Source organism: Eretmochelys imbricata, chromosome 5 (assembly GCF_965152235.1).
Source record: "Eretmochelys imbricata isolate rEreImb1 chromosome 5, rEreImb1.hap1, whole genome shotgun sequence".
NCBI lineage: Eukaryota > Metazoa > Chordata > Testudines > Cheloniidae > Eretmochelys > Eretmochelys imbricata.
Genome location: NC_135576.1, coordinates 84,108,454 through 84,134,132, shown reverse-complemented (window position 1 = coordinate 84,134,132; position 25,679 = coordinate 84,108,454). Strand labels below are relative to the sequence as shown.

At 38.4% G+C, this 25,679-nt stretch overlaps 1 protein-coding gene across 3 annotated transcripts in view; it reads right to left on the bottom strand.

The window, feature by feature from the left end:
- Positions 1-10,441: 10,441 nt before the first annotated feature.
- AUH (AU RNA binding methylglutaconyl-CoA hydratase) overlaps positions 10,442-25,679 on the bottom strand; it is a 181,864-nt gene continuing 166,626 nt past the window's right edge. For all 3 annotated transcript variants that reach the window (XM_077817421.1, XM_077817423.1, XM_077817424.1), the window contains 4 exons: positions 24,170-24,357; positions 16,074-16,124; positions 12,879-12,926; positions 10,442-11,111 (listed from right to left, as the gene is read on the bottom strand). In XM_077817421.1, coding sequence (XP_077673547.1) covers positions 11,034-11,111; positions 12,879-12,926; positions 16,074-16,124; positions 24,170-24,357 — 365 coding nt within the window. In that variant the 3' untranslated portion in view covers positions 10,442-11,033. The remainder of the gene's footprint in view (positions 11,112-12,878; positions 12,927-16,073; positions 16,125-24,169; positions 24,358-25,679) is intronic.

Below are 25,679 nucleotides of genomic sequence, written 5' to 3'. Positions count from 1 at the left end.
CAGGTAGAATGCCTTCACCCTCTGTTGAACTTAGTGGGTGTTCAGGGCACTCAGCTACGCACGGGAGTTGATCAGCAACTTGCACAATTGGACCTTTATAATGGCACATCAGAGCCATAAGATTTCCTTCATCATCCATGGATTATAAATAATATGGACTTCATGATGTGAACAAATCTGTTTTGATCTTTTTTAAAAGAAATTAGTACATGTAGGCTATGTATAAATTGACTCTCCATAGTAATTTCCTGCAAGGGTTTAAACAGTGAAATCCCAAGGATAAATAAACTAACATTTCTTCCCTTTTTATCTTAAAAGTGTCTAAAATGAATTGGTTGCTAAAGAAACCTGATAGACTTGTGACACACTGTTTTGAAATCCTTAGTGGAGTTCATCTGAAACCTCAGCATAATTGGCATCTTATCTGCGTACTATTCCAGGAAGAAATGCATGGCATTTCGTCATCACAGCTGAAAAACTAGCTGGCTCTGCACGTAGGCTCAGGGAGAACAAGGGCCCTTAGCTATAATGAGACCATGCTGGTAGCTAATGCTTAGTCAGAGTCTGCTTTCTTGAGCATTTGCTACTGCTTGTAGTAATTGGAATGCAGGAAAAGGCACAAATTAGAGAACACACGCAAAAAGTCAATGTTTAACTTCTTTATTTGCTTTCAGTTAAGATTATATTCTAAGGAATAGAACACAAGTGGTAATATGGTAATATTCCTAAACCATCCCTCCTAGTAGAATATTAGTCCTAGAGCCCTTACTCACGCATGCAGTTCTATTTAATGTAACTGGACTATTTGCAAGAGTAAGGATTACTCACATAACTGAAACAATGAGGAGTCCGATGGCACCTTAAAGACTAACAGATTTATTTGGGCATAAGCTTTTGTGGGTAAAAAACCCACTTCTTCAGATCAAGGAGTCTCCATGCATCTGAAGAAGTGGGTTTTTACCCACGAAAGCTTATGCCCAAATAAATCGATTAGTCTTTAAGGTGCCACCGGACTCCTCGTTGTTTTTGTGGATACAGACTAACATGGCTACCCCTCTGATACCTGTCACATAACTGAGAGTGTCAAGAGCAGACAATTTTCAGGCTGGCATTTAATATGACTGAATAAAGGGATTATAATAAACAGTGCTCTCCTTGTGATGGAAAATACAGCATTTCAAAGAAATTCAAAGAGCAAGTTGATGATGTGGGCTGAATTTCTAAGCACGTAAAACAACTTTTTTCCTTAACAAAGCTATGAAATATTCTGAACACATAGCAATCAATACCAGGTGTAGAAAATAAGGTATTTTGGATGGATCTTCAGGTTTGAGGGAAAGTGGGAAAGGGACAAAATATTTATTTGTATAAGTTTTTGACCTATAGAAAAAGGGAATGGAAAGCCATGGTCATTCAAGGATTAAACATTCACAACCTCTGCTTGGTAATGAAAACAGCAGGAAAAGCATGGAGTATCATTTAGGAGACCTAATTAGTATTGCCATTAACAGAGTAGAAAACAATGCCCTACCTATATAGCTGCTTAGAAATATCACATTGATAGGGAAATGGTGAGAGAAGGGGACTGAGAAATTATGGAGATTTTTTTTAAAGTGATCAGTTTTAGCTATGAAAATTTCAGGAATAAAATAATGTAATATTTTATGTAATATTTGTAATGATGTAATATTTAGGAAGAATCAACTAATTTGTGGCCAAATCCTCAATGCCTTGCTGAGTAAAAACTGAGTCTATACTCTGAATCATAGAATATCAGGGCTGGAAGGGTCCTCAGGAGGTCAGCTAGTTCAACCCCCTGCTCAAAGCAGGACCAATCCCCAATTTTTGCCCCAGATTCCTAAATGGCTCCTTCAAAGATTGAACGCACAACCTTGGGTTTAGCAGGCCAACGCTCAAACCACTGAGCTATCCTTCCCTCTGAATTTTTTTTTACCCCCTTCCCCCTGCAACTCTGGATGTTTGCCTGAGTAAAAAGTTACCTCAGGCTATTGCCTCTAGACTCAGAACATGTTCTTTTTATTTTTATGTATTTGTGAACTATAATCTTATGTAGGGGAGTAGAACCCATGAATTAACACCAGAGTTGCTTCATTTAGGACCAGTGTTCTCTCATAGCAGAATAAATACAGAGCAACTTCAGCATCTTCAGTGGGGCTATTATAGGTTTACCCTGCTATAACTGAGAGCTGAATTAGGCACACACTGGACCAAATGCTGACCTCATTTATATCTGTTTAGCTGCAATGATTTAAATGGGGCTTCACAGAGCTAATACGGGCAGCTTAGCTCATTTGCTGAACACTGGAAAGAGTTGGCCAAGATTTTCTCAGGAAATTCAAACTTACACAAGCAAAAGAAAAACACTGTGAATGAGATGCTGCTGTGTGCAAAAATTAATCTTGGGTGAAACTTTAACCCCTAAAAATAAATCGTGTTTTCAGTTTCCCCAAACAGGCTTCTCTAGTCCACTCTGAAGCTTTAAAGCAGTAGTTAATCATGTACAGTACACAATATTAAGCAAAGAGTTCAGTTATTCCTGAAACATATTATTTTGAGGCTATGTTTGAGTCTTCCATATTTATGTGATGAGAGTTATGTCACAAAGTTAATCATTTCCAGGACACTAGCATTCAGGGTAATGAAAAACTTCTTGTGCAAGCAGTCATTAATCAGGGAGTATAACATTGCATAATGTTTCCGAAGCATGTGTTATGTGATCAGAGTACAAGGCTGCATAATACAGCAAAGTGTTTGTGCCATATGCTGACCTTTTCTAAAACAGAAATGGAGCCATGTGATGAGTCGCTCTTGCCAGCAGTCATTTATTGCCAATAATTAAGTTTGATGATATGAAGAAACACAAACTTCTATTCCTTTGGAGTTCTGAAAGGAAGAAGCTTTGAAGTTCCTGGTTTCTGGCACAGAGTGGAGTATAAATATGGCCAAGTTGGCTTGGATATATTACTGTTGTCCATTATGAACACCACCCCGTTAAACTGGAATCATACACTCAATTCAAGTGGTTACTGGCATTTACGTTAGAGAAAACACATGCCACTTTGCTTTGTGATCCAGAAAAGCATAAAGGTTGTAGGAACAAAACAGCCAGATGTATGAATGCTACCTCAAATCTCAATACATCACAGTAACATTTGATGTTCTTGAGCAATAATTTAGTAAGAATCTATTACTTAATCTCCCCTACCAGTATTACACAAAAGAACACTTGTGAAACACTCTAAACAAATATGCTGTAATTACAAGAAATAAAAAAAAAGCTTGTGTAGTACAAGATGTTTTTGTTACCCGGAATACACATATCTGTGGAGGTACAGTTTTAATTAGCTATGGAAACAATGCTTTATAAGCTTCAATGAGCAATCTTAAACCTAAGCATAGCAGATATAGTGTGCTATATATATATCATAGATACATGTATGCATTACACAAAATGATCCAGATCCTCAGGTATGCTGCAACTGCTTTGTGCTTCACTGCTGGTGAAATCTGGCTATGGTGCTGGAATAACCATCTCCAAATGATCACTCTAGCAAAGAGCTATCCTTAGATTGTGTTAGCACAGCATGGAATCTCCCTATGCAATTTCCTGCCCCCAGTATAGGCGGTGTATGGTTGAGGCTTCCTTGCACCTCACTGATCCCCAGCTCCTGTTTTGGCCCTTTAGGACTGTTGGCAGCGGAGACGCTGACTCCAGGGCTGGAGCACCCATGGAAAAAAAATAGTGGGTGCTCAGCCTCCACTGGCAGCCCCCGCAATCAGCCATCCCCCCCCACCTCCAGTGCCTCCTGCCCACCAGCAGGCTATGCTGATCAGCTCCTTCCCCTCCACCACCACCCCCAGCTCCTCCCGACTACCAGTGATCAATGGCATGGAGGAGGTGCTGGGGGGAAGGGGAAAGAGTAGGGGTGGGGGGCGCTCTGGGGAAGTGGCGGGGCGGGGGTTCGGGGGGGTTGGAGTGGGGGCAGAGCTTGGGGCACAGCGGGGGTCGAGCACCCCCCCAGCAAATCATAAAGTCGGTGCCTCTGGTTGGCAGCTGGTGTAACTAGGGAGACCAGATCAGCACTTCCAGTCTGTAGGCATTAATATGTGTTAAAATGCTCCTATTCTATTCTATTCTATTCTATTCTATTCAGGTTCTTATGCTGTGATCATCACCATAGTATTTGAACACCTTCCAGCAGTGCATGTTCCATCCCAGAGCTGACTGCATTTCAGTGATCGGGGAATTGTTTTTTGATATATCTTACCTGTGGCAGAGTTGTTTTGAAGCTAAATTAACATTTCTAAGATGTAAGAAACTCCAAAATTACAAAGCATTCTAAATTCAGGCACACAGACTGGCATCTAGTGAAAATATTAAAAGGGGGTCTGTAGAAGTGTATTAAAAGTGTAGGAGCTAGAAACTTTGTATAACCCCCAAAATAAATGGGTTATTTGAAACTTCTGCTTAGATCCACTTCTCCACTCCGGCTTGCAAGACATATGTGCTACTGGGTTTCTACTGCTCCTTCCACTGGGCTGGAGATGAAGTTGTGCCAGGAAAGCAAGACCAAAGGTTTCATACAAGTTGCTCTTTGTGTTCCATGCTCCCATGACATCAGCCATTGGGGAACTTTTCATTTTTACTTATTTAATTAAATTTATTATTATTTATTTATAGTTCATTGATTAAAACAAAAAATAAAATAAAATAAAAATAAAAATGTGGACCTCATAACTAGCACTAATGCTCATCTCACATCTGTATTGTGGAGTGGAAGGCACTGGATTCACAAAGGTACTTAGGTGCCCTGTTACCCAGTGAAATTCTGAGCCATAAGTTAGGCACCCAGACGCCCCATGCATTGTATGGGGAGAGTTAGGCACCTAAGACAGACATTTTTAAAAGTCAGCAGGCTGAGTGAGAGCAGCCTAAGCTAGCCAGAGGAAAGAGGCAGGGCATAGGGGTTGCAGCCTCACAGGTATTCAGGTGTCAAACTGATGGGCTGGAGGAAGGAGACTGTCTCTGTTCGGTATCCTCAGATATGAACCTTCCCCTGGAGTTAGGCACGTGCCTAACTCTATGGGAAGGTTTCTTGCGGCAAACCAGACACAAAGAGAGAGATATCCCCACTCCATTATAGCCAATACCTCTCTGGTCAGAGCACTCATCTGGGGGGTGGAAATTCCAGATTCAATTCCTAGCTCTGCCTGATTTGAAGCAGGGAAGTGAACCTAGGTCTCCCACATGCCAGATGAGCGCCTCCCCTACCAGGCTATTGGGTATTCTACTCAGCGAACACCTATGGGATCAGGCCCCACAGGCAAGATAGGTGTGAGAATGCCAAGTTTGAGAATCCCACTTTGGGGCCACAGGCACTTGGGCTTGCACAATGGCTCCAAGCTGCTTGTTAGCTGTGGGGTGGCATCAGGACTTAGGTGACTGTGCACAAGCCAATCAGTGGAAACTTAGCTATCTATGGGGTTAGGTGGCAGCTGAGTAGAGGTTTTGAGAATGTCAGTGTCACCTAAAGAGGCAGTTAGTGGCCTAAGTACCATTGTGAATCTAGCCCCCGGAACCTATGACACGTCAGGTGCAACTGTATGCTGCGACTCTAAGAGGTGCAGCACACAGACAGTTCAGGGTGGGGGGGCTAAGGTGGCCTGGTTCTGGCTATTTCGGGGGCCAGCAGTATATGAGGGCCAGACTTAGGTGCAAGGAAATTCCCTCCCTCATCTACTCTAGACTCTGCCTATAGCTCTGACAATTAGCATGGTAACTCAGCTAATCAGATTCGATTTAGAGCCCTATTGTGAGTAAATAACAGCTACAGGACACTGGTTCCACAGAATGTTTTAAAAAATTCCTACTTTCCTAGCATTTCTACTTTTTAGAATGATGGACTTGCAATTCTTACATACCTGGAAAATACAAGTAACAACATTGTGTAACACGAAACACAGCCCCTACCTTATTAAAGATTCTGATACTGCAGACACTACTGGGAACAGTACTTGCTACTGTGAATAATTCCATCAGAGTCAATGGGGCTGTTCTTTTAAGTGCTATCCAACATGACTAAGGATTGGGCCAAAAGTAGCTCCAATCTTGCAGTTTTTACAATGAATTATACCAATTTACAGAAATAGTTCGACAAGTGTTCAATTTTAGGAAGCCAGTGGAACTACTCCTTGGAGCAAGAACTCATCACATGAGTAAGGGATGCAGAACAACACTCTATCTACAAGAGCACTCGCATATGTTTATTTATATTCAGCTGTAATGAAAGCACAGCAAACTTTTCCCATACTATTTAAATATTAAACTTTGTCTTCCTGAGATATACTATGCAGAAGATCCAGAAATAGTTTTTTGCAGAACTTGTACCACTGGCATTTGATTTTTTTAAATATGTTATGAAAATTTGAGCCAAAGATGATATCACAAAGTCCCTTATGTTTAAAGGAAAATGTTAAATCAATTAGAGATAGCTGAAATAAAGGAACGATAATTTTTTGTTTCACACCAGTTTGCAGTGTAAGTTCTTTAAATATAAAACAAAACTTGTTCACATTCTTTTGAAAGTGATTGTATTATGGAGTGTGAAAGCTGGAATGTACTCATTTCTTTAACACAAATATGATGTTATAAATGTTTTACTAATTAACACACGCCTTAGAAATGATAAACAGAGTTGGAATCACTAATCAGGACTTTGAAGTCTTTTGTGCACACACACACACAAAAGCAATGAAACTTATAACATTCAAAACACAAACTTGCACAGGGAATTCTTTACCACGTCAAAGGTTTTTCATTTGAGTGCTTTACGTGGAAACCCAACAGAAACTTATTACAACGCAAATTGCAGTCAAGTTCAGGGTATTGAAAGGAACTGCTCCAGTCTGACAGGCCAAACAATTTGTATGTATGCATAATGAATTCTGTAAGATTAACAAAAACTACATTGAATTCTATTCAGAAGCTGAAACTGAATGTGATTTGAAGCTATAATATATAAAATAAAATGATAGTTTCAGATTCAGTCTTTCTGTAGAAAATACACAAACAATTTTTATGAACTTGTTAAAACTGTCCTATTAACACTTATTTAAAGTTTTGTGTTCATGGTGATTAAACTAATCTATTCAGGTTCTCATATCACATCCATCACCATGGTACCTGTGCATGTAGAAGAGAATACATGTCCCATGAAATAAAACCAAAAAATAGTAAAATGTACAGGAGGAAAAATGAGTCCTTTAAGAGAGCATGCATGGAGGAGACTCATGACTTTTTCCTTTTCGTTACTGTTTAGCTAAACATACCTCTCATTTGGTTTATCTGCTTATTATTCTATCTCTTCTGATTGTTTAGGGGTAGCTGTCTCTTTTAAAAATTATTGGTAAAAGTATGTATGACAAGCACACCTTGGAACAAACATATCATCACTCCCCCCACCCCCACCCCCATAGTAACTGCATCATTCCCATTATATGGTGTACATCTGTGTCTTGTTGATGGTGTTATTAGTTGTAATGCTTGAGAGATTCAGGCTTTTGGCCCAAAAGAAAGAAATGAAAGCACAATAAATCTGATCATGGGTGAGTGTACAGCAAAGAAACATCTTACAAACAAAAATAAGAAGTGGCTGTGCATGATGTATACTAGTGCTTATTATTTTGAATGCAGTTGGTTAAGAGAGCTGCTGGACAGCTACAGTAAGAATCATGGAGCAGAACTATGAACAAATATCATTGCTTGCAGACTGACTGACTTTTTACTGATTTGACAGAAACACAGACCAAACCGAAGTGCTCCATAAACCAACACATTCAAAGTGATCTTTAACTAGCTCAATAACCTCAACAGAATCTGAAACATTTTGACAGTGGGGAAAAAATTGTCAAGCGACAGAGTGACTTACCGTATATAGTCGTTCATAAGCCGAATATTTGTGGTAAAAACGTGACGCATCAAAGAGCGGGGGTCAGCTTATTAACAGGTCAACACCAAAATTTGATGATTTAAAAAACTTTATAAAATCATTGAATTGAATATCTACTACATTGTCGTTTTGTTTACCTGGAGCATCTGCAGGCACAGAGCCCCTCAGTTCCCTGTGGCCGCTGTTTGCTGTTCCCAGCCAATGGGAGCTGTGGGAAGTGGCACCACTTCCCACAGCTCCCATTGGCTGGGAATGGCAAACCGTGGCCACTGGGAACTGAGGGGCTCCATGCCTGCAGGTGCTCCAGGTAAACAAAATGTCCCGACTCGCCAGCGGCTTACCCTGACGGGCCGGGAGCCGAAGTTTGCCAACCGCTGAAATATAGGGTTGGCTTATGAAAGGGTCATACGGTTTTTACCATTTTTACTTATCCATCTTGGGGAGGGGGGTCAGCTTATAAACGAACTGGCTTATAATCGAGTATATACGGTAAGTCATTTAGACACTTTTGAAATTTTTACCCAGAGAGTCAATAAGGGTTATTTACAAAATATGTTAGTATAATAGTAATTGAGAAAAGTCAGTGCTTTAAGATTAATTCATTCATGGATTTTAAGGCTAGAATGGACCATTATGATTATCTAGTAAGATCAGCAGCAAAGTAGGGTATGTCCACACTGCAGCTGGGAGCAGGCCTCCCAGCCCAGGCAGACAGATTCATGCTAGTAGGATTGGAACTAACATGCTAAAAATAGCTGTGTGAACATTGCAGCTCTGGTGGAGACTCAAGCTAGCCACCCAAGCACAAACCTGTTTCTGAAGTATTATAAATATGAGTTTGTTAAGAGAGGGGATGAAAGATGCTTATGCCCCACACTCCTGCCACAGAACAATCTTTCAGGAAAGCTAAAGAGAGCATATAAGGCACTTATACTGCAGCTAAAAAAGGAGAGACAGAGTGTATGTAATGGAAAACAGAATTCTGCCAGAAACTGACAAGGCTGAGCCCCAGTGTTTGAAGGAGTGACAGATAGCAGGTATAATGAGCAGAGGTCAGATTTAGTGAGAGAATTTTTTTCCCCAGTACCCCACTTCAGGAAGCAGAATTCTAATATTGACATTAATTAATCAAGATGAAGTCATCATGATGTTATTTCACTTACAATTTATACATACACCGAGGTCTCTCATATATCTTTTGCTGAATAGTTTTCCCTCAAAACTATTCCAGGATCATGACTTACAAGAACTTTGGAAAAAAGTCTCCATCTTATACTCACTTTGCAATATTATTCAAACTGCTGACTTCAAGAGAAGGACCTCAAAATGCCACAGCATGGCCACATTTTTCCCTGAGAAAAAGGAATGTTGTAACTATTATGACAGCAAAATATTTTACTTAAATCAAACCTCCTAGCCTAAGTCAAGAATTTACACAGTGGGTTGAGCAGACTATTTTTTCTGCCATTGTATTTCAAGTCAATAAAATGTTTTCATATACATATACTGAAGTTATTTAATCAGTGCTTGTTAGAAAACTAAAGGAAGCTCAATAACCAGACCGTATATCATAGTTATGAGACACAAACCATTCAGCATAGCCTTAATATTTTTTCTCCCATTAACATAATTATTTCCTACTCAGTAAAAATGAAAATGACATTTTAGCATTTTGAAAATAGGAGAAAATGACCTCAAAGGCTTTATATGACTATCAAAACACGCACCAGTGCTTTATTTGCAAATTATCATGCATGAAATGGTCAACTCAGCAAGTTTATCACTCAGCAAAGTGCGTGGTCCACCAGATATAATCAATTTACATGTAAAGATATGGCTAGATATGAATTTTAATGAGTTCTTGTCATTTCATGTTGATCAGCTGCTATATCACCATAGTTCTGGAGAGTGACCATAGCTAATGTTGCAGAAACAGCAGTACATGCAGAAGTTTCACAAAGACAATGCAAATCAAACATAAAGGAGGTTTTTCCGTATAAGTAAGTTAACATCTGATTGCTAAGCCACATTTACTTACCAGTAAAGTTAACAGAATATTTTAAAGAGGCCATTTTCCATGGCACATATACACATATAGTACACTTCGAAGTCCAGAGGTTTATGTTCCAACAGAGGAAAAGAGCATTTCAATTCAGAGCAGGTGTTTATTAATACAGTATTATTAGAACCTGAAAAATGGTCACACACAAGATCCAGCATTTTGGGGCATAAGGAAACTTTCTAGCTTTAAGAATGTGTTTAACCACAGCTCCACAATAAAAAGTTTAATACAGCCTGGAAATAAAAAAACCAAAACAAATGGGACAAGTGAATTAAAAGTTACTCACTAGTAGACAGTGTTGGTGAGATGATGTTTTGGAGGAATCTGGGATGAGAGGCAAGGTTTACCATATAGCCGTGTGTGACTGAAGGCTGAACATGAATATAGAGTAACACAGAACACCACTGAATAGTAGTCTCAAAATGAAGTTTATCTTACTTATTACAGTATGAGACAAGTAAATACAGTTTATAATCTTTCAAACAATCGTTCTTCTGATTTCCACCAACTTTATTAATAATTTACGTATTCAGCTAGAATAGACAGTGAACCATGATTTTTGGTTGATATACAGAATCATTTAGAAATCAGATTTGGTATAATTTCACATTTTTGGTGTGTAGAAATCACTTATTTTGATGAAATGGTACAACAGACAAACATTCCATATTACTTTATAGGCTTTGTCTACTAAAAGAATTTACTTTTTCTTTTTTTTTTTTAATTGTGGAATGGTTAGTTTCATACATATGAAATAAAAGAAATGCTTATGAACCTGTGACCTTGCAAATATACAGAGCAACCTTCATAACCAATGCTGAGTATGACTTGATACATATTATTGGGCCAGGCACGTCTGGACACATTCCAGATGTTGTAATGTAGGTAGGGTTTGCTTTTACTTTGGTGGTTGTGATATTCCATGCGCTGAGGCAAAGAGCAGCTGAAAGGTCCTTCCAGCCATGTTTATCTCATTTGTATTTTCAAGGCATCAGTTTCTCCTATTCTCCCTTGTAGCGAGGGGGCCTCTTTTCTTTAAAAGCAAGAAGACCTTCAATTCTGTCTTTTGTTGGAATAGTCTACAAAGAACAGATTAACTTTGTATTATCAATATCAAAATTTAAAAAATAATGTATATTGTCACCTTTCTTTAATGGACGCAATCTGCAGACTAAAGTGTAATACAGAAATTACAAAAAAGTGTGAAAACACTCTACACACAACTGATTTACAGACTGTGGGCCAGATCTTCAGTTGGTATAAATCAGTATCACTCCACAGAAGTTACTTCAGCCATGCTGACTTACACTAGTTGAAGATCTGGCCTTCTGCGTTTTAGGATAATTATTAAACACATTTCTTTCAGTGCTGAAAGAATATTATAGCTCATTAAAGCTATAAAATAAGAAGACCAAAAAAACTTAATTATTTTAAACCCACAGTTATATTTTCCCAGGCGGTTTAACACTGCTGACAGTAGATGCAAGCAGAACTATTGGTGAGAGGTGGGCGGGGGGGAAGAGTTAAAATTCTCACAAGTTCTTGAATGATCAACTACAGTGCCTGCAGTATTTCCTTATGTAACATGTAAATACCACCTTTGGAGGGGATATGGCAATGGTTTGAAGAGATTAAAAAGATGCTGAAGTGATGGGCATATTAACAATTCCTCAGATAGAGTAGCCAGATAACAAAACAGGCTCTTGTTCTACTGTCTAAATGATCAAGCCACATATCACTTTAGGTCGTCATCAAAAGTTTACTCTTTAGTTTGAAACCCTGCTCACACCTATAAAATTAAAACTACATAAAACTAACCATGCACTGTACGCATACTTCTAACCATGCAATTCTACTCACACATTTTATAGTCTGACCTCCTGCATAATAGAGCAAAAGGACTTCCAAGTATAAATTCCTGCTTCAAGTTCAATAGCTGTACTTGATCTAAAGCAGCCAATCCTGATTTTAAAATTTCCAGTGATGAAGAATCCATCACAACACTCTGTACATTTTTTCAATGATTAATTACCCTCCTGTTAAACAACTGCATCATATTTTTAGTTTGCATTTGTCTAGCTTCAACTTCTAGCCACGGGTTCTTATTATACTTAGATTGAAGAGCCCTCTATTATCAAATTTCAGTTCCCACTGAGGTACTTACAGACTTGGATCAAGTCACCCCTTAATCTTATACACTAAACAGATTGAGCTCCTAAAATCTTCCACTGTAAGACATCTTTTCCAATAATTTAATCATTCTTGTGGCTCTTATCTGAACCCTCTCCAATTGTTCAACATCGTTCTTGAAGTGTGGAAACTAGAACTGAACACAGTATTACAGTAGGGATCATACCAATGCCAAATACAGAAGTAATATAATGACTCTACTCTTACTTAATTACTTACTACTCTTTTTAAGGGGTTGGGGTAAAACATGCAGGGAATCTCTTCCCTCTGTGTAGGCATCAAGGCAGAATCTCTCTAGTTTATGGATGAGATTATGGACCAGATCCTCAGGCATTATATATCAGCATATCTCCACTGAAGTCAACAAGGATATATCAATTTACACCATCTGAAGATTTGGCTCTACGTCCAACTTCCGCTTCCTAAATAGCCCCTTTATACAAAGGGCTTGATTTTGTCTTGAACTCCACTTCCTTCTTTAAGATTTCCATGTAAAAAAAACCGAAATGGCTAAGAGGAAAGGCTAAATTTCATATCCAAAATGCTGCTGGGAGAAAATATAAATTATTTTCAAGCTGCATTTCTGTATGATTTTCAATTCAGGCTTTAACTTTTGTTTTGTTTTTTGGGATTTTTTGCATAATTGTGTTACATACCTGAGCATAACAGGCTTCTTCAATTGCTAAGCCTGTTACTAAATCCACCTGGGAAACAAAAATTAAATATTGTAAGAGTGAATAACTTTCTGTACATAGCACACACTTTATTCTCTGACAGCTAACTCAAATACTATATTCCTATATCCCAAACATTAAAGCAGTCCAGCAAAGTCCCTCTTCACAGTATCTTTATGCAGAAATTCTTCACTGTCCTGTGGTTATGGTGTAGGGGCAAGGTTGCGGAAGATTGGCGAGGAGCTACGTGGTGAGTACGTGACTGGATGTAAGTGGAGGATGCAGGCAGTTTCAATAAACTTTGTCCGACAGACCCTGCTAAAAGATATTGTAGCATAGCTCAGCATATTTTTCCCTGTAAACAAGTCAGTTTATGTAATAAGCATAAATCATACATATAAGAATGTAACCAGCTGTTGACCCCATGTAACCTCAAGAAAAGCACGGCGAATATAGCGCTGCAGAGGACTCCCCCTAGGCGGAGTCCTGCCTGGTCAGCTGTCACGAATGGCCAGAGTCCCCGGCAGCCCCTCCGCACGATCTAGGGGCTCCCCGCGCAGTTTGGAGCGTAAGTTCTTCCTTCCTTCCTTCCTTCCTTCCTTCCTTCCTTCAATAAAGCATAGTTTACTATTCTTAGGCCTGAGTGTCCTCCTTTCGCTGGTATCTCCCCCTCGGTCCTTGCGGGCACATATGGGTTGGTCAGTATTTCTGTAATCAGTTTCCTTATTCTGTGATGTAATCACTATTTAATAGACTGTCCGAAATAATAGGTGAATGCACAATGCATTGTCTTACTACAAATTGTCTTTGGCTAAAACCCATTAATTAGCTGCATATTTTAATTGTTTCAGCTACTACTGGGCAGAAACCTAGACTGCATGTAAATCAGTCATTAATTATGTTTTAACAAACAAGTTTTGAAACAGTTATCTTCCAGGATGAGACTTTCAGTATGTAAGGAAAGCACCTAGAACATGATGAGTACTACTGAAATACAAATAATAAGTTGAGATACTTAATTTGAAAAACTAATTATACCTAAGAAGAAGTTACCACCATACAGTATAAAGAGTTATACCACCTGAAAAGCAGGCCAGATGCTATTTATGTCAATGTTTATTATGGAACTTTATCTTATATTTGCATCAGAGAAGTGCTCATAAAGCCAACCCATTGTTTTGAGAAAACATGTTTGACCCAGCTGCAATTTCAACACTTAAAAAAGGGATAATTTCATGATCTTTTCATACTTCAATATATAGTACATAGTGAAAAAACAGCAATCATATACTCAGACATATTTTTGTGAAATATGGTAATACATTGATAAGGTACATATATTCGTGATGTGATATAATATTTCTTCTTCCATTATTTTATTACATAATCTTATTAATACATTTTACTTATATAAATTGTATCACTTTTACATGTCCTTTATTTGCTGTATCAATAATATGCATTGATATATATATATATTTATTGTCAAGTTTATATATATATTGATATATATATATAAACTTGACAATAAATACATTTACATCCATGCATTTTACCTATTATGATTCCAATGTTGTACAATTTAAAATATACTTCAATTTTAACAAACTATTTTAATAAATTAACTGATATATATATATATAAATATGGATGGAAGTCCAATAAATTACAAAGTGTGTTTCTCAAGAAATGCTATTACACAGTCAGCAATCACATGGTCAACAAAAGCTTTGGTGGTGCAATAAGACTGCCAATAACGGACAGATTGAATACCCACGCAGACCATCTTAAGGACCTAGCTAGAGACTGATCTGTAGGAGCTTGATCTGCCAGGAACCTATATCTCTTAAGGATTTGTCTTGATGAAAATATATTTCTCCCACATATAAGGATGAAACCAATTGTGATCTTGGACTGCCTCTGGGACCCTCTGAGATTTCTTTGTGTGGTGGCCTGAACAGCTGGCTTTTTTTCCTCCTCCATTATTTCTTCTTCATTTAGCTATCTCCTTTTCATAAGTGCCATCTATTACATCAGCAAGCAGTTTTTCTACTAGTGTCTGAAAGCTGGGACCTTGTGTACCACATGGGGTTTGTCAACAAGGTCATTCTGACTCACCTACCTACTGTGTCTGGGACTTAGAATTTTTCTTTCAAAAGTTTCTCCCTTGTGTACCACTGAATTCAACCTTGGATTTATACCCTTAAAAAACTAATTTGTATGTGTGAGCTTAATTTACACCCTTTGTAAATTCATCATTAATGTAACCCTACTGAACTCAGTTGTTTGACTAGTTGTATGTCAACCTTTAAAACAAACAAACAAAAAACCTAAAACAGAATACATCCTTAACTTATCCTGTTATATTGAGGTTTTACATTGCAAATGAGCTGTGATCACACTCTTCTCTGGGTCAGACTGTACTCTAACTTGTGATGCTGCAAAGATTCATGCCTGTGCTTAACTTTAAGTATCTGAGTCGTCCCATTGAGTTCAGCAGGAGACTCATAGACTTAAAGTTAAGCACAAAAGTGTGAGTCTGCTCAGATCTTAATGAACTCTAGAGCTAGATCAATAGAAACCACTCAGCATGTGACTACTTGGCATGTCTTTTTGCATTTAAATCAGATTCCTGATATTATGTTAATACTATTCTATTCTATACTAAATTATTATAAGCAGTAATGTCCTTTTTGGCCTTCAGTTTTACTGGAAAACATTTATCCTGTTGATGATGGGATGGATTTTCATATCATTTAGTTTTAAAATAACGATAGTTTTTACAGCATCCTGCACATGAATTTAGGAAAGCTTTCTTCCTCACCCTTTGACATGAACTAGTATTCAACAAGTTGTATGTTTACTTTCTAACATTAATAATTAGCACATTGTATCAGTTATAGCAGAGGTGGAATTACCAAGTTTTGGTACTGTAGTGCCCAGTCAGCATCAACCATATCTTCAGGAGCAGGATGAAATCAATATGAAGTCACAAAAATAAGAACCATTGCTTTACTATAGACTGGATTCAACCAACTAGGTTTTGAAAGACTATATGGTTTGTAATTTAAAACAAGTCTAGAAAAAACATTAATTAATTTTTAACTCTCTATTTTAGGAACTGTTCCCTGCCCTCTAGGCTTCCACTCACTGTTACCAACAAATATATATCCTTACCTCCATCCCTTGATTGATTGCCAATTTTGCAACTCTTATTGCTAGAGGTCCCTAAAATTAAAAATAAATTAGATAGATTTACATGTCAGCAGATACAGCAAAACTATGACGTAAAGTGTCTACATATGAATGCTATCATATTAGCACTCTGTAGGCTTTGTCTACACTTTTGAATAAGTAATATGACCATGATACACACTTTCTTCCAAATATATGTTTCTAGAACTAAAAAATCTAAAAGCAGCATATAATTTTCAAAAACGATATGGTATCAAAACAACATAAAAAGTCTAAATTTTAGAGGTGCTGAACACCAGCAGCTCCAATGGACTTAAACTTGAGTTGTGGGTGCTCAACACCTTTAGAAATTAGGTTCAAAGTAACCAAATAATGACGGTACTATAGGACTCTATATGATCTACTATATTATGTCCTCATGAGCATATAATAAAAAGACATGGAAGCACCTCAACAAAAAGAAAATAAATCAAAGCTAGCCTCAAAACTAAAATGCATGAGCTGCAAAACCATGCCAGCAGTCAGATTATGGTTGACCTCTCTCAGACCGTGCAAGGGAGCAAGGGAGACAATGCAAGAAGCTCAGTCTCCCACAGAAGGGCCAGGAATGATAGGAATCCTTTCATTCAGGGGGTGCAGGGCCGGCTCTAGGTTTTTTGCCGCCCCATGCAAAAAAAGTTTTGGCCGCCCCCCTTCCCCCCCCGCTTTTTTGGCTTTTACGCGTTTGCACTTTGCAATGTTTTTGTTTTGTTTTGACTGTTTAAAATTTAAAAAAAATGAAAACAGAATTTGTGAATTTGTTAGTGAAATAAAACAATTTCCTACTCGTGTAGTCATTTAATTTTAACAAAATCACAATTACAAACAATTTGGGTTCAACTATACACTGTAATGGAAAACATTAGTGTCTTCCGGTTACTCATAAATTAAAAGAATTTATATGAACTGAATTTTTCTGGTTTTTATACATGCGTAGTCTTTTAATAATTCAGTGAAATCTAAATTTTTTGCAATGGTACTTTCAATGAAATTAATGCGAGTCTTGACAAACGATTTTGAGACATGGTGGACCTCAAATAATTTTTTTAGTAATTTCAGTTTTGAGAAACTGTGCTCACCAGAAGCCACTGATACTGGTAATGTTAAAAGAATGCATAATGCTACAGCAGTGTTTATTGTGAAAAAATCATTTCTTGCTATAAATTCTAATACTTTTAGAGGAGAAGTTTTAGGACTTATTAGCTCAGATAAAGGTATTAATTCATCATACATTCTACTCCATCAATGTCAGCAGCGTTATCAGTAGTGAGCGCTAAATGTAGGTCTTGGCAGTGCTTCATGAGGTCTTCTTTGGGAAACTGATTTTTAATATTTACAATATCGTATAAAAATTCAAAAGTTTCACAATGACCATGCAACCGATAAAATCATTCTTCAATAGAAGTTATAGCTACATCCAAAATACAATAGAAACATTCAACTTTAAACCTTTCTTTTGGATCGAGAATAGGATCATCATGAGCCTCATAACAAAACTGTCTTGTTTTTTTTCGAGGACGAATGAATGGTTGAGGTGCAAACGTCGGTTCAAAATCAAGATCCTCTATTATTGTTGTTGCTTCTTTGACAGTTTCTTCAAATCCTTCATCTGAATGGTACTTTTTAAAATATTCCAGCATTTTATTCAAAATCATCTTTGCCTCGCATATGTCTATGGTTATGTTTTGTAGGCAAATTAATTTGATTTCGAATATTATGCCAAATAACTGCAACATGAAAATTGAAACTGCATCATTTTCTGAGCCAACGTTTCAGCTTCATGTCGAAATGAAGGATCATATAACAAGTCCTGGCTTATTTCCAACAGTGCATTGTAAATCTCTCCTGATGAATATCGGAATGGACTAATAGCATCCTACTTTCCCATCTAGTTTGACTTAGAGGTTTAAGTGTGAGTTTTTGTTCAAGATCCTTCTTCAAGACTGCCCAACGGTGTGTGAAAGCACTAAAAAAGTTATAAATTGCTTGCACTATGGTAAAATATGAAACGGCATTTTTAGATGATTTGGTGGCATCACTGACAACCAGATTGAATGAATGCGCATAGCAAGGAATGAAAAAAGCTTTATTATTTAAATTCAATATTCTTTGCTGTTTTCCTGCATGTTGTCCTTGCATGTTTGAGCCGTTATTGTACCCTGGGACATCTGTGAGGGCTTTCCCAGTAGTTTTGTTCACTTGTATAAATTCTAGAAAGTGTTCACAAATTTTCACTTCTGCATTTTCATCAGTTTTCACAAATCGTAAAACTATTGATGTTTGCTTGGTTTTGCTCAGATCTTGAGTACAATCAACTATAACTGAATAATATTTGGCATGTTTCAAATTTGATAAAATTTCATTATGTACTCCATTAGAAATTAATTGTATTATCTCATGTCATAACCATACAGCTAAGGGTAGCCTAGAATTCCTCCTTGCCTGTGAGGGGTTAAGAAGCTCAAATAACCTGGTTGGCATCTGACCAAAAGGACGAATGGAGAAAGAAGATCCTTTCAAATATTGTGGGGGGGGGGGGGAGGAAGAAGGGGGAAGGTTTTGTTTTGTGTGTTCTCTTGGAAAGCAGAGAAGCATCAGGTCAGAAAACTCCTTCTCCTATAAACCATCCTAAAAGTCTCTCATATTACAAAAATTGTAAGTAAAAGCCAGGCAAGGCATGTTAGATTATCTTTTGTTTTGCTTGTGAATTTTTCCTCTGCTGGAGGGAGGTTTATTCCTGTGTTTTGTAACTTTGAAACTAAGCCTAGAGGAAGTTCTGCTGTGTTTTTGAATCTTTTGTTAACCTGTAAAGTTATTTTCCATCCTGATTTTACAGAGGTGATTTTTACCTCTTTTTTTTTTTAAATAAAATCCTTCTTTTAAGAACCTGACTGATTTCTCTATTGTCCTAAGACCCAGGGGTTTGGGTCTTTGATCACTTTGTAACCAATTGGTTAGGATATTATTCTCAAGGGCTTGGGGGAATATTTTGGGGGAATCGGAACTCCAAGTGGTCCTTTCCCTGATTCTTTGTTAAATCACTTGGTGGTGGCAGCATACCCTCCAAGAGCAAAGAATTTGTGCCTTGGGGAAGTTTTAACCTAAGCTGGTAGAAATAAGCTTAGGGGGTCTTTCATGTGGGTCCCCACATCTGTACCCTAGAGTTCAGAGTGGGGAGGGAAACCCTGACATGGTGGCAGTGCGCTGGGATCATTCTGAACCAAAAGCCTAGTAGGATTTTTAAAAGGACATTTTCCCCCCCTTTTGGCTGCTTGGAAAGCAGGGAGATTTTTGGTTTTTTTTTAAGGATTTTTTTTTAAAGCTGGGAGCACCTGGAGTTCTTTTTTCTCTACCTGAGGGCAGGGTAGTTAACCTCCCACAGGGGAATTCACAAGTGTTTTTTTTTTTTTTTCGTTCTAGCTCTCGGGTTAGGCTACATTAAACACAGAAAGGCTAGGATGACTGACAGTGACATCCAAAAGAAATTAGAATTAGCCAGATTTGAAGCTGATAAGAGACAAAAAGAACATGATAGACGGATGGAGGCAGAAAAAGCTGCCCATGAGAGAGCTATGGAGGCCCAGAGGGAGGCCCAGAAGCATGCTCAGGAGAAGAGGGAAAGAGAGAGGAAGCATGAACTGGAGTTAGAGATGGCAAGGGCTAAGCAAAATATACCAGACAACCCTAGCAATCTTTCTCCAGGTACCCCGCTTCCCATTCCAGAAAGCTCCCCACCTACAAGGTAGGCGATGATACAGAGGCCTTCATAGAAAATTTTGAAAGGGCCTGCCTTGGGTACAGTATCTCTGTAGACCACTACATGGTAGAGCTGAGGCTGCAGCTCAGTGGACCCTTAGCAGACGTGGCGGCTGAAATGCCTAAGGAACACATGAACAGTTATGAACTTTTTAAAAAACAGGCCAGAATCAGCATGGAGTAACACCCAAGCATGCCCGTTGGGGGTTCAGAGCCCTAAAGTGGAAACTGGACATGGCGACATCTCATTTTGTGTATTTTTACCCAAATAATGGGTGTGAATCTCTCCATCTTTCACTCTTCAAACATGCTCAGCCATAACACTATCAAATTTTTCCAATAACTCAACCTATTTCAAGAAATTTCCATTGTTATTCTCATATAAAATATCTGAGGATCCATGGAATGCGAGGCACTGTTCGGCTAGGAAATTAATGATTGCCAGTAAACGTTCCAACACAGCTTCCCAACATAGAATTTCTGAATTTAGTAGACCTTGCTGTACCGCATCCATTGTTGTACCGGAACGTAATCGGTTTGACAGCTCAATACAATTTGTCAACGAGTGTAAATGATTTTTTGATGTTTCATATTCTTTCAAATGCTGATGCAAATTTTGCCAGTCATTAAAACCTGCAGTTGCCATAAGAATGTCCGAGTTACAGAACAGTTTGCAGCAAAAACAAAAAACTATATCTTTGGTCTGTGAATACACTAACCACAATCTATTAATTTGTTCCACATTTTTCTCTTCATACTGGATGGCATAAATTGACGATTTGACTCATTAAATGGATATTCAAATGTAGGATCTAGTTTTGGAGGACCTTTTTTCACAATAATCATTAGCATTGTATCAGTAATTATTGTCGGTCCAGTACTTGGATTCCATCCTATGTCAGTCTCTCCACCTTCCAATAATTGTTCTTCAGTTTTAGATTTGGATAACAGTTCTTCGTTTCTGGACTCTTCAGCTGAAGAAGTAAATCTTTGGATGGATTGTGATTGTTCGTCTTTATCAGTTAGCTAAGATAATCTTTGGTCGGATTGTTGTTCATCTTTATCAGTTGAAAAAGATAATCTTTGGTTCGATTGGTCTTCAACAGTTGATGAATAATCACTTTCAATGCATTGCTTACAGCTTTCTCTTGATTGTTGACTTTTTAAAAATACTTATTTGACATACGAGATAGTTTTTCTAATTCTTTTTGCCATTTCTCTCTTTGTTCCCGGTAGGCAGCACTGGAAAGCAGTTTTCGTTTTTGTCCTGGCATTTTAGCCCTATAATCACTGGCACCGACGCAACATGGAATTTGGAGCAAATGGCGCCGATAGGGAGGCACAGTACACACAAGTAATTGTGATTCCTGATTTAATTAATCAATAACCGTTAACGTTTACACATTTACGCACGTTCACATTATGAGTGACCGTATCACGACGTGATACTTTTCACGTCACACTCCTATCACACTACTGGAGTTTTTTTGATCTTCATGTATTATTTTCTTTTTGTACATTTGTGGATTTTTCCGAAAAAAGAAGGATGGCCAGAATGCTGCCCCTGGAAATGTGCCGCCCCAAGCACATGCTTGCTTTGCTGGTGCCTAGAGCTGGTCCAGAGGGGGTACAAGTACTTTGCACAGCTAGGGCCACCACAGGCACTAGCTTCTACAAACACATGTATTGGCCAAAAGAGCTGGTAGGATGCAGAGGGGAGAGGCTAGTGCATTCTCTTCAATGGTTATTTAGAATTGTATACGAGACACAATGCCATCAGAGCTCCTATTAGAGCAGTTAACCTCTGCACTGTCTCCAGTGTGAGTCTGTGGATACAAATAATAATTCAGGTCCTCTTTCTTTTAAAATGCATTTTTTCATATGTTTGATAATAGGGTTTTAAAAACAAAAAACAATACTTATTTTCAACGGTAGTTAAATTTACTGTATAATTTGCAGTATTTTCCACCCAAAAAGAGGGATTTCTGCAGTTACTGTGGCAAGCCAAATAAAGTGGTGAAGTAAATGAGAATTTTATTTTAAATGAAGCTCAATATAGACCAGGATCTGGATGGGATTAGTCTTCCCGCAGAGCCTTCAACAGGGAAGAGGATTTATCTATAGCTCCCCAAAAACTCAATCATATTCTGGACACACTGGTGATTCCCCCAAAAATCTTCCCTACTGCCCATGTGGAGAGTCTCCTGAAATGTTCCCCTGAAGATATTCCATTTCTGTTGTGAGCTCAGTATCAACCTGCAGTGCTCAAGGACTGTTCATTTCTCAAGGGCTGTGAAGCACATCAAAAGATTATAAATTTGTTATATCAAATAAATATCAAAACAGTTCCTAACCCAAAGAATTTATAGCCTACAGATAGATAAAGAAAAACAAGATACATCTGGGAGATCCAATGGAGTAAGTGTTGTGCACTTAAAATACATATGTGTATGATTATATATATTTTCATTTTAAAAAATTAAAACATCTAGAATCTCAGACATCTGAGATCAAAGAGAAGAAGTGGCATCTTTTGTGGATTGATGGGACAAAGAAGAAAGATACAGATTAGGCCATGATCAATTTTCTCATGGATACTGGGGTGGGGAGGAGGGAGAGGAGATTGGTGAAGACTGATGTCTAGGGCAGAAAGGGGGCATGTCACAATCAATCACCACCAAGGTTCTTGCAGCTTTTTCCAGAAGGTCACACTGATTTCTTCCTAGAGTTCTGGTGTTTTGGGGATGGAAATCAGTCTAGTTCCCTCACGTTTGCACCCCACAGTGAGGGAGGATGACATGTTGGTGTATTGGTTGATGGTTCAGAAAACAACTATTGGATGCACTGCAAGCAGAAACACTGATATGTGTGCACTTTACTGTGATTGAGAGACAGAGTGGTCAGCTACATAAACAGAGATGGATTAAGAGTTATCAAGGCCCTGGGCACAAAGAACATTTGGGCCCCCCACACCTTGGAGGCCCAGGGGTGCCGGAACCAGAGGGATCCAGGGAGACCATGCCCACTCACTTTTTCACATGGGCATAGTAGCCTCGGGCATGTGCTGAATGGTGGTGGCAGAGGCTGCACTTCGAGGTGGGAGAGCTGATAAGACTTGCCTAGGACAAGGTGGAGGGTCTGGGGCTCCCCACAGTGTCCTTGGCTCCTTGGGCAGTTCTTACCATGGCCCAGCTCCAGTTTCCAGCTTGGCAGTAGGTGGGGCCTCGGGGGAAGAGGTGGAGGAGGGGGTGGATCCCAAGAGGGAAGAATAGGAGCGGGGTGGAGCCACAGTTCCAGCGGCAGTGGCCTCCCACTTTTACATTGGTTCCGGTGCTCCTGTGCGGGCCCCAAATTGGCTAGGGCCCCTGGGCACAGGCCCCATGGATTAATCCTCCACTGTTCAGAAAAGTTCCCCCACCATGCTCCCTGACTGATTGCCATGAAAAATCAGATAGCAGGTTCTCTAGTCAAGGAGAAGCCAATAGTAACATTTCAAAGTAAGGCAACCCATAATTAACTTATATGAAGTTCTCTAATGCTGAATATTTGGAGTATGGCTGTCTGAAAGTAGTCATATTTCAGGTCTCTCTGCCACTGTTACATCAAGTGAAAGGAAAAGAGGGCACGTAACCTTAAGCGGTGCATGAGAATGATGACATCACTGTGCTGATGTATGTAGTCCAGAAAGCAAATAAATGAGCCTTCCAGTAAAAACAATATGTTGCATACATGGAAAAAGACATTAATTTTGGAAATAAATTTTACTGTTAAGTTTCCAAGGGGATGTTAGTAACAAATGTAAATATGAAAAAGAATGAGGATTTCAACAGTCACAGTGTTCACTTAATGGATTTTGTACAAGCAGAAAATCTGTACATTTTACTATGGCAAATATATTGAGAAATCTAGACTCCCTGAGCCAAAGGATTAAGAGAAAACTTAATATGGCTAGAATAGTAAGGAAGAGGACAGGCCTCTCTTTTCACTTGACCCTTTTGTCTTTCTCCTATCCTCAACTGTTTCCCAAAGTGTTCAATGTTATTTCAATAGTAATATTGTAGTCTCCAGAATTTTTTAATTTGGTAAAATAAAATCTACAATGTTAATTTGAAAGTAAATAGGAACACAAAACTTAACAGTGCAGACATTAAATCGAGAGAATGGTAATTTTCTTCTTGGTTTACCTGGTTCCTTTTCATATTTACTATTTAACCATTGTACTATACTACTGTGAACTAACCCACTCCAAAACAAAATCAAAATACATCTCCATTATGTTGTACCTGAGGTAAAAATTCTTGTGCTAGGGCTAAAGCTCTTCTGTAGGCAGCATCCCCTGATTCATTCTGTTCCACCACATGACTGACCAATCCTATTGATTTTGCTTCTTCGCCATCTACAATACGTGCAGAGAAGATGAGTTCTTTTGCTAGAGATACACCAATCATACGAGGTAACCTCTGTGTCCCGCCTGTAGTTTGTAGAAAACAGAAAATGCAAGCATAAGTTTTATGGAAGTTTAGTCGAAACACTAGATGCTATGCTTTAAATTGCTTGATTTAAACATTGCCATGTTTAAATACATTACAGTTTATTTTGTGTACACACACACAATTTGTACTAAACTATGATATATGTGAACATAGTAAGATTTTGCTATATGCCTGAATCACTTTTGAAAATGGGGTCTAGGCTCCTAAGTCGCTTAGGCACTTTTGAAACTTTAACCGTATAAAATCTTAGAAAGAGGTTTCTTATTTACTGATAACAGTTAATATAAATACAGTTTCCATTAATCAGAAGCCCATTTATTCATAATAAACCATAACTTAAAAGGACAGCTACTTACTAGTAACTGGTTTTCTACAAGCATTTTTCCTATTTAATCTGTGTATTTATATGGCATCCATAACCACAGTACAACCACTTTTGCAGATCTGTCTTTAGGTAACATGCCACAAGACTCCATACTGCGTCCACTGTGGCCAGACATCGATTCTACCCACAGACTCAAGCACGGTAGGCAACATCTATAAAAAGACTATGTCTAGTGTTGCCACCTGGTCGGTTTTGTACTGCCTTGCTGGTGAAAAGATTAATATACCTTTTTTATTTTCTCACTTGGCACACATTAGCGTGCTCTACAATTGACAACCCTGGTAGCCTGGACCGCAGTACCATGTTAGGATAAGGTAAGAAAAGTGATAAAATAACATATAAATACACATATTGTGTTACTGGTTTGGTCTGGTTTTTAAATGAGTCTCTAAAACATTTTTGTAATAACTAGCTCTAGTCAACACTAGGACCCTTTTGGTTGTTGGTGATGGTGTGGCCAGTGGCCAGTTTTTGTTGGTAGGGCTGTAGCCAGTGGCCATTTTGTCTGCATCTTGGAGGTGGCAACCTTATCCATGGCCCACACTTTTCCACTTCCATCCTGCTGTTTGAAATCTAGCACAGGACTACAAAGCAACAAGGACATAGTGTGACAAGCATGGATCTGTAGAAATAATATTCTCAGAGAGCTTTAGTTAGTGGTAGTTAGCTTTCCTTTCTACTTCAGGAATTACTTCTGTGAATTCCCACTTTTGGGTGATTAACAAGCAGAAACAATTTCCAGAGAGTGGCTGAAGAGTGCTTAATTGTTCAGAGAATAACCAATTTCCCCAAACAATCATGCAATATGAATGAGAGAGTTACACTGAGTACAGCTGTGAACAGAACTCCACATGGAAGCCTTCAACATCTTACAAATAGATATGTCTTTGAAGGCTAACTGTAGAAGTTACCTTT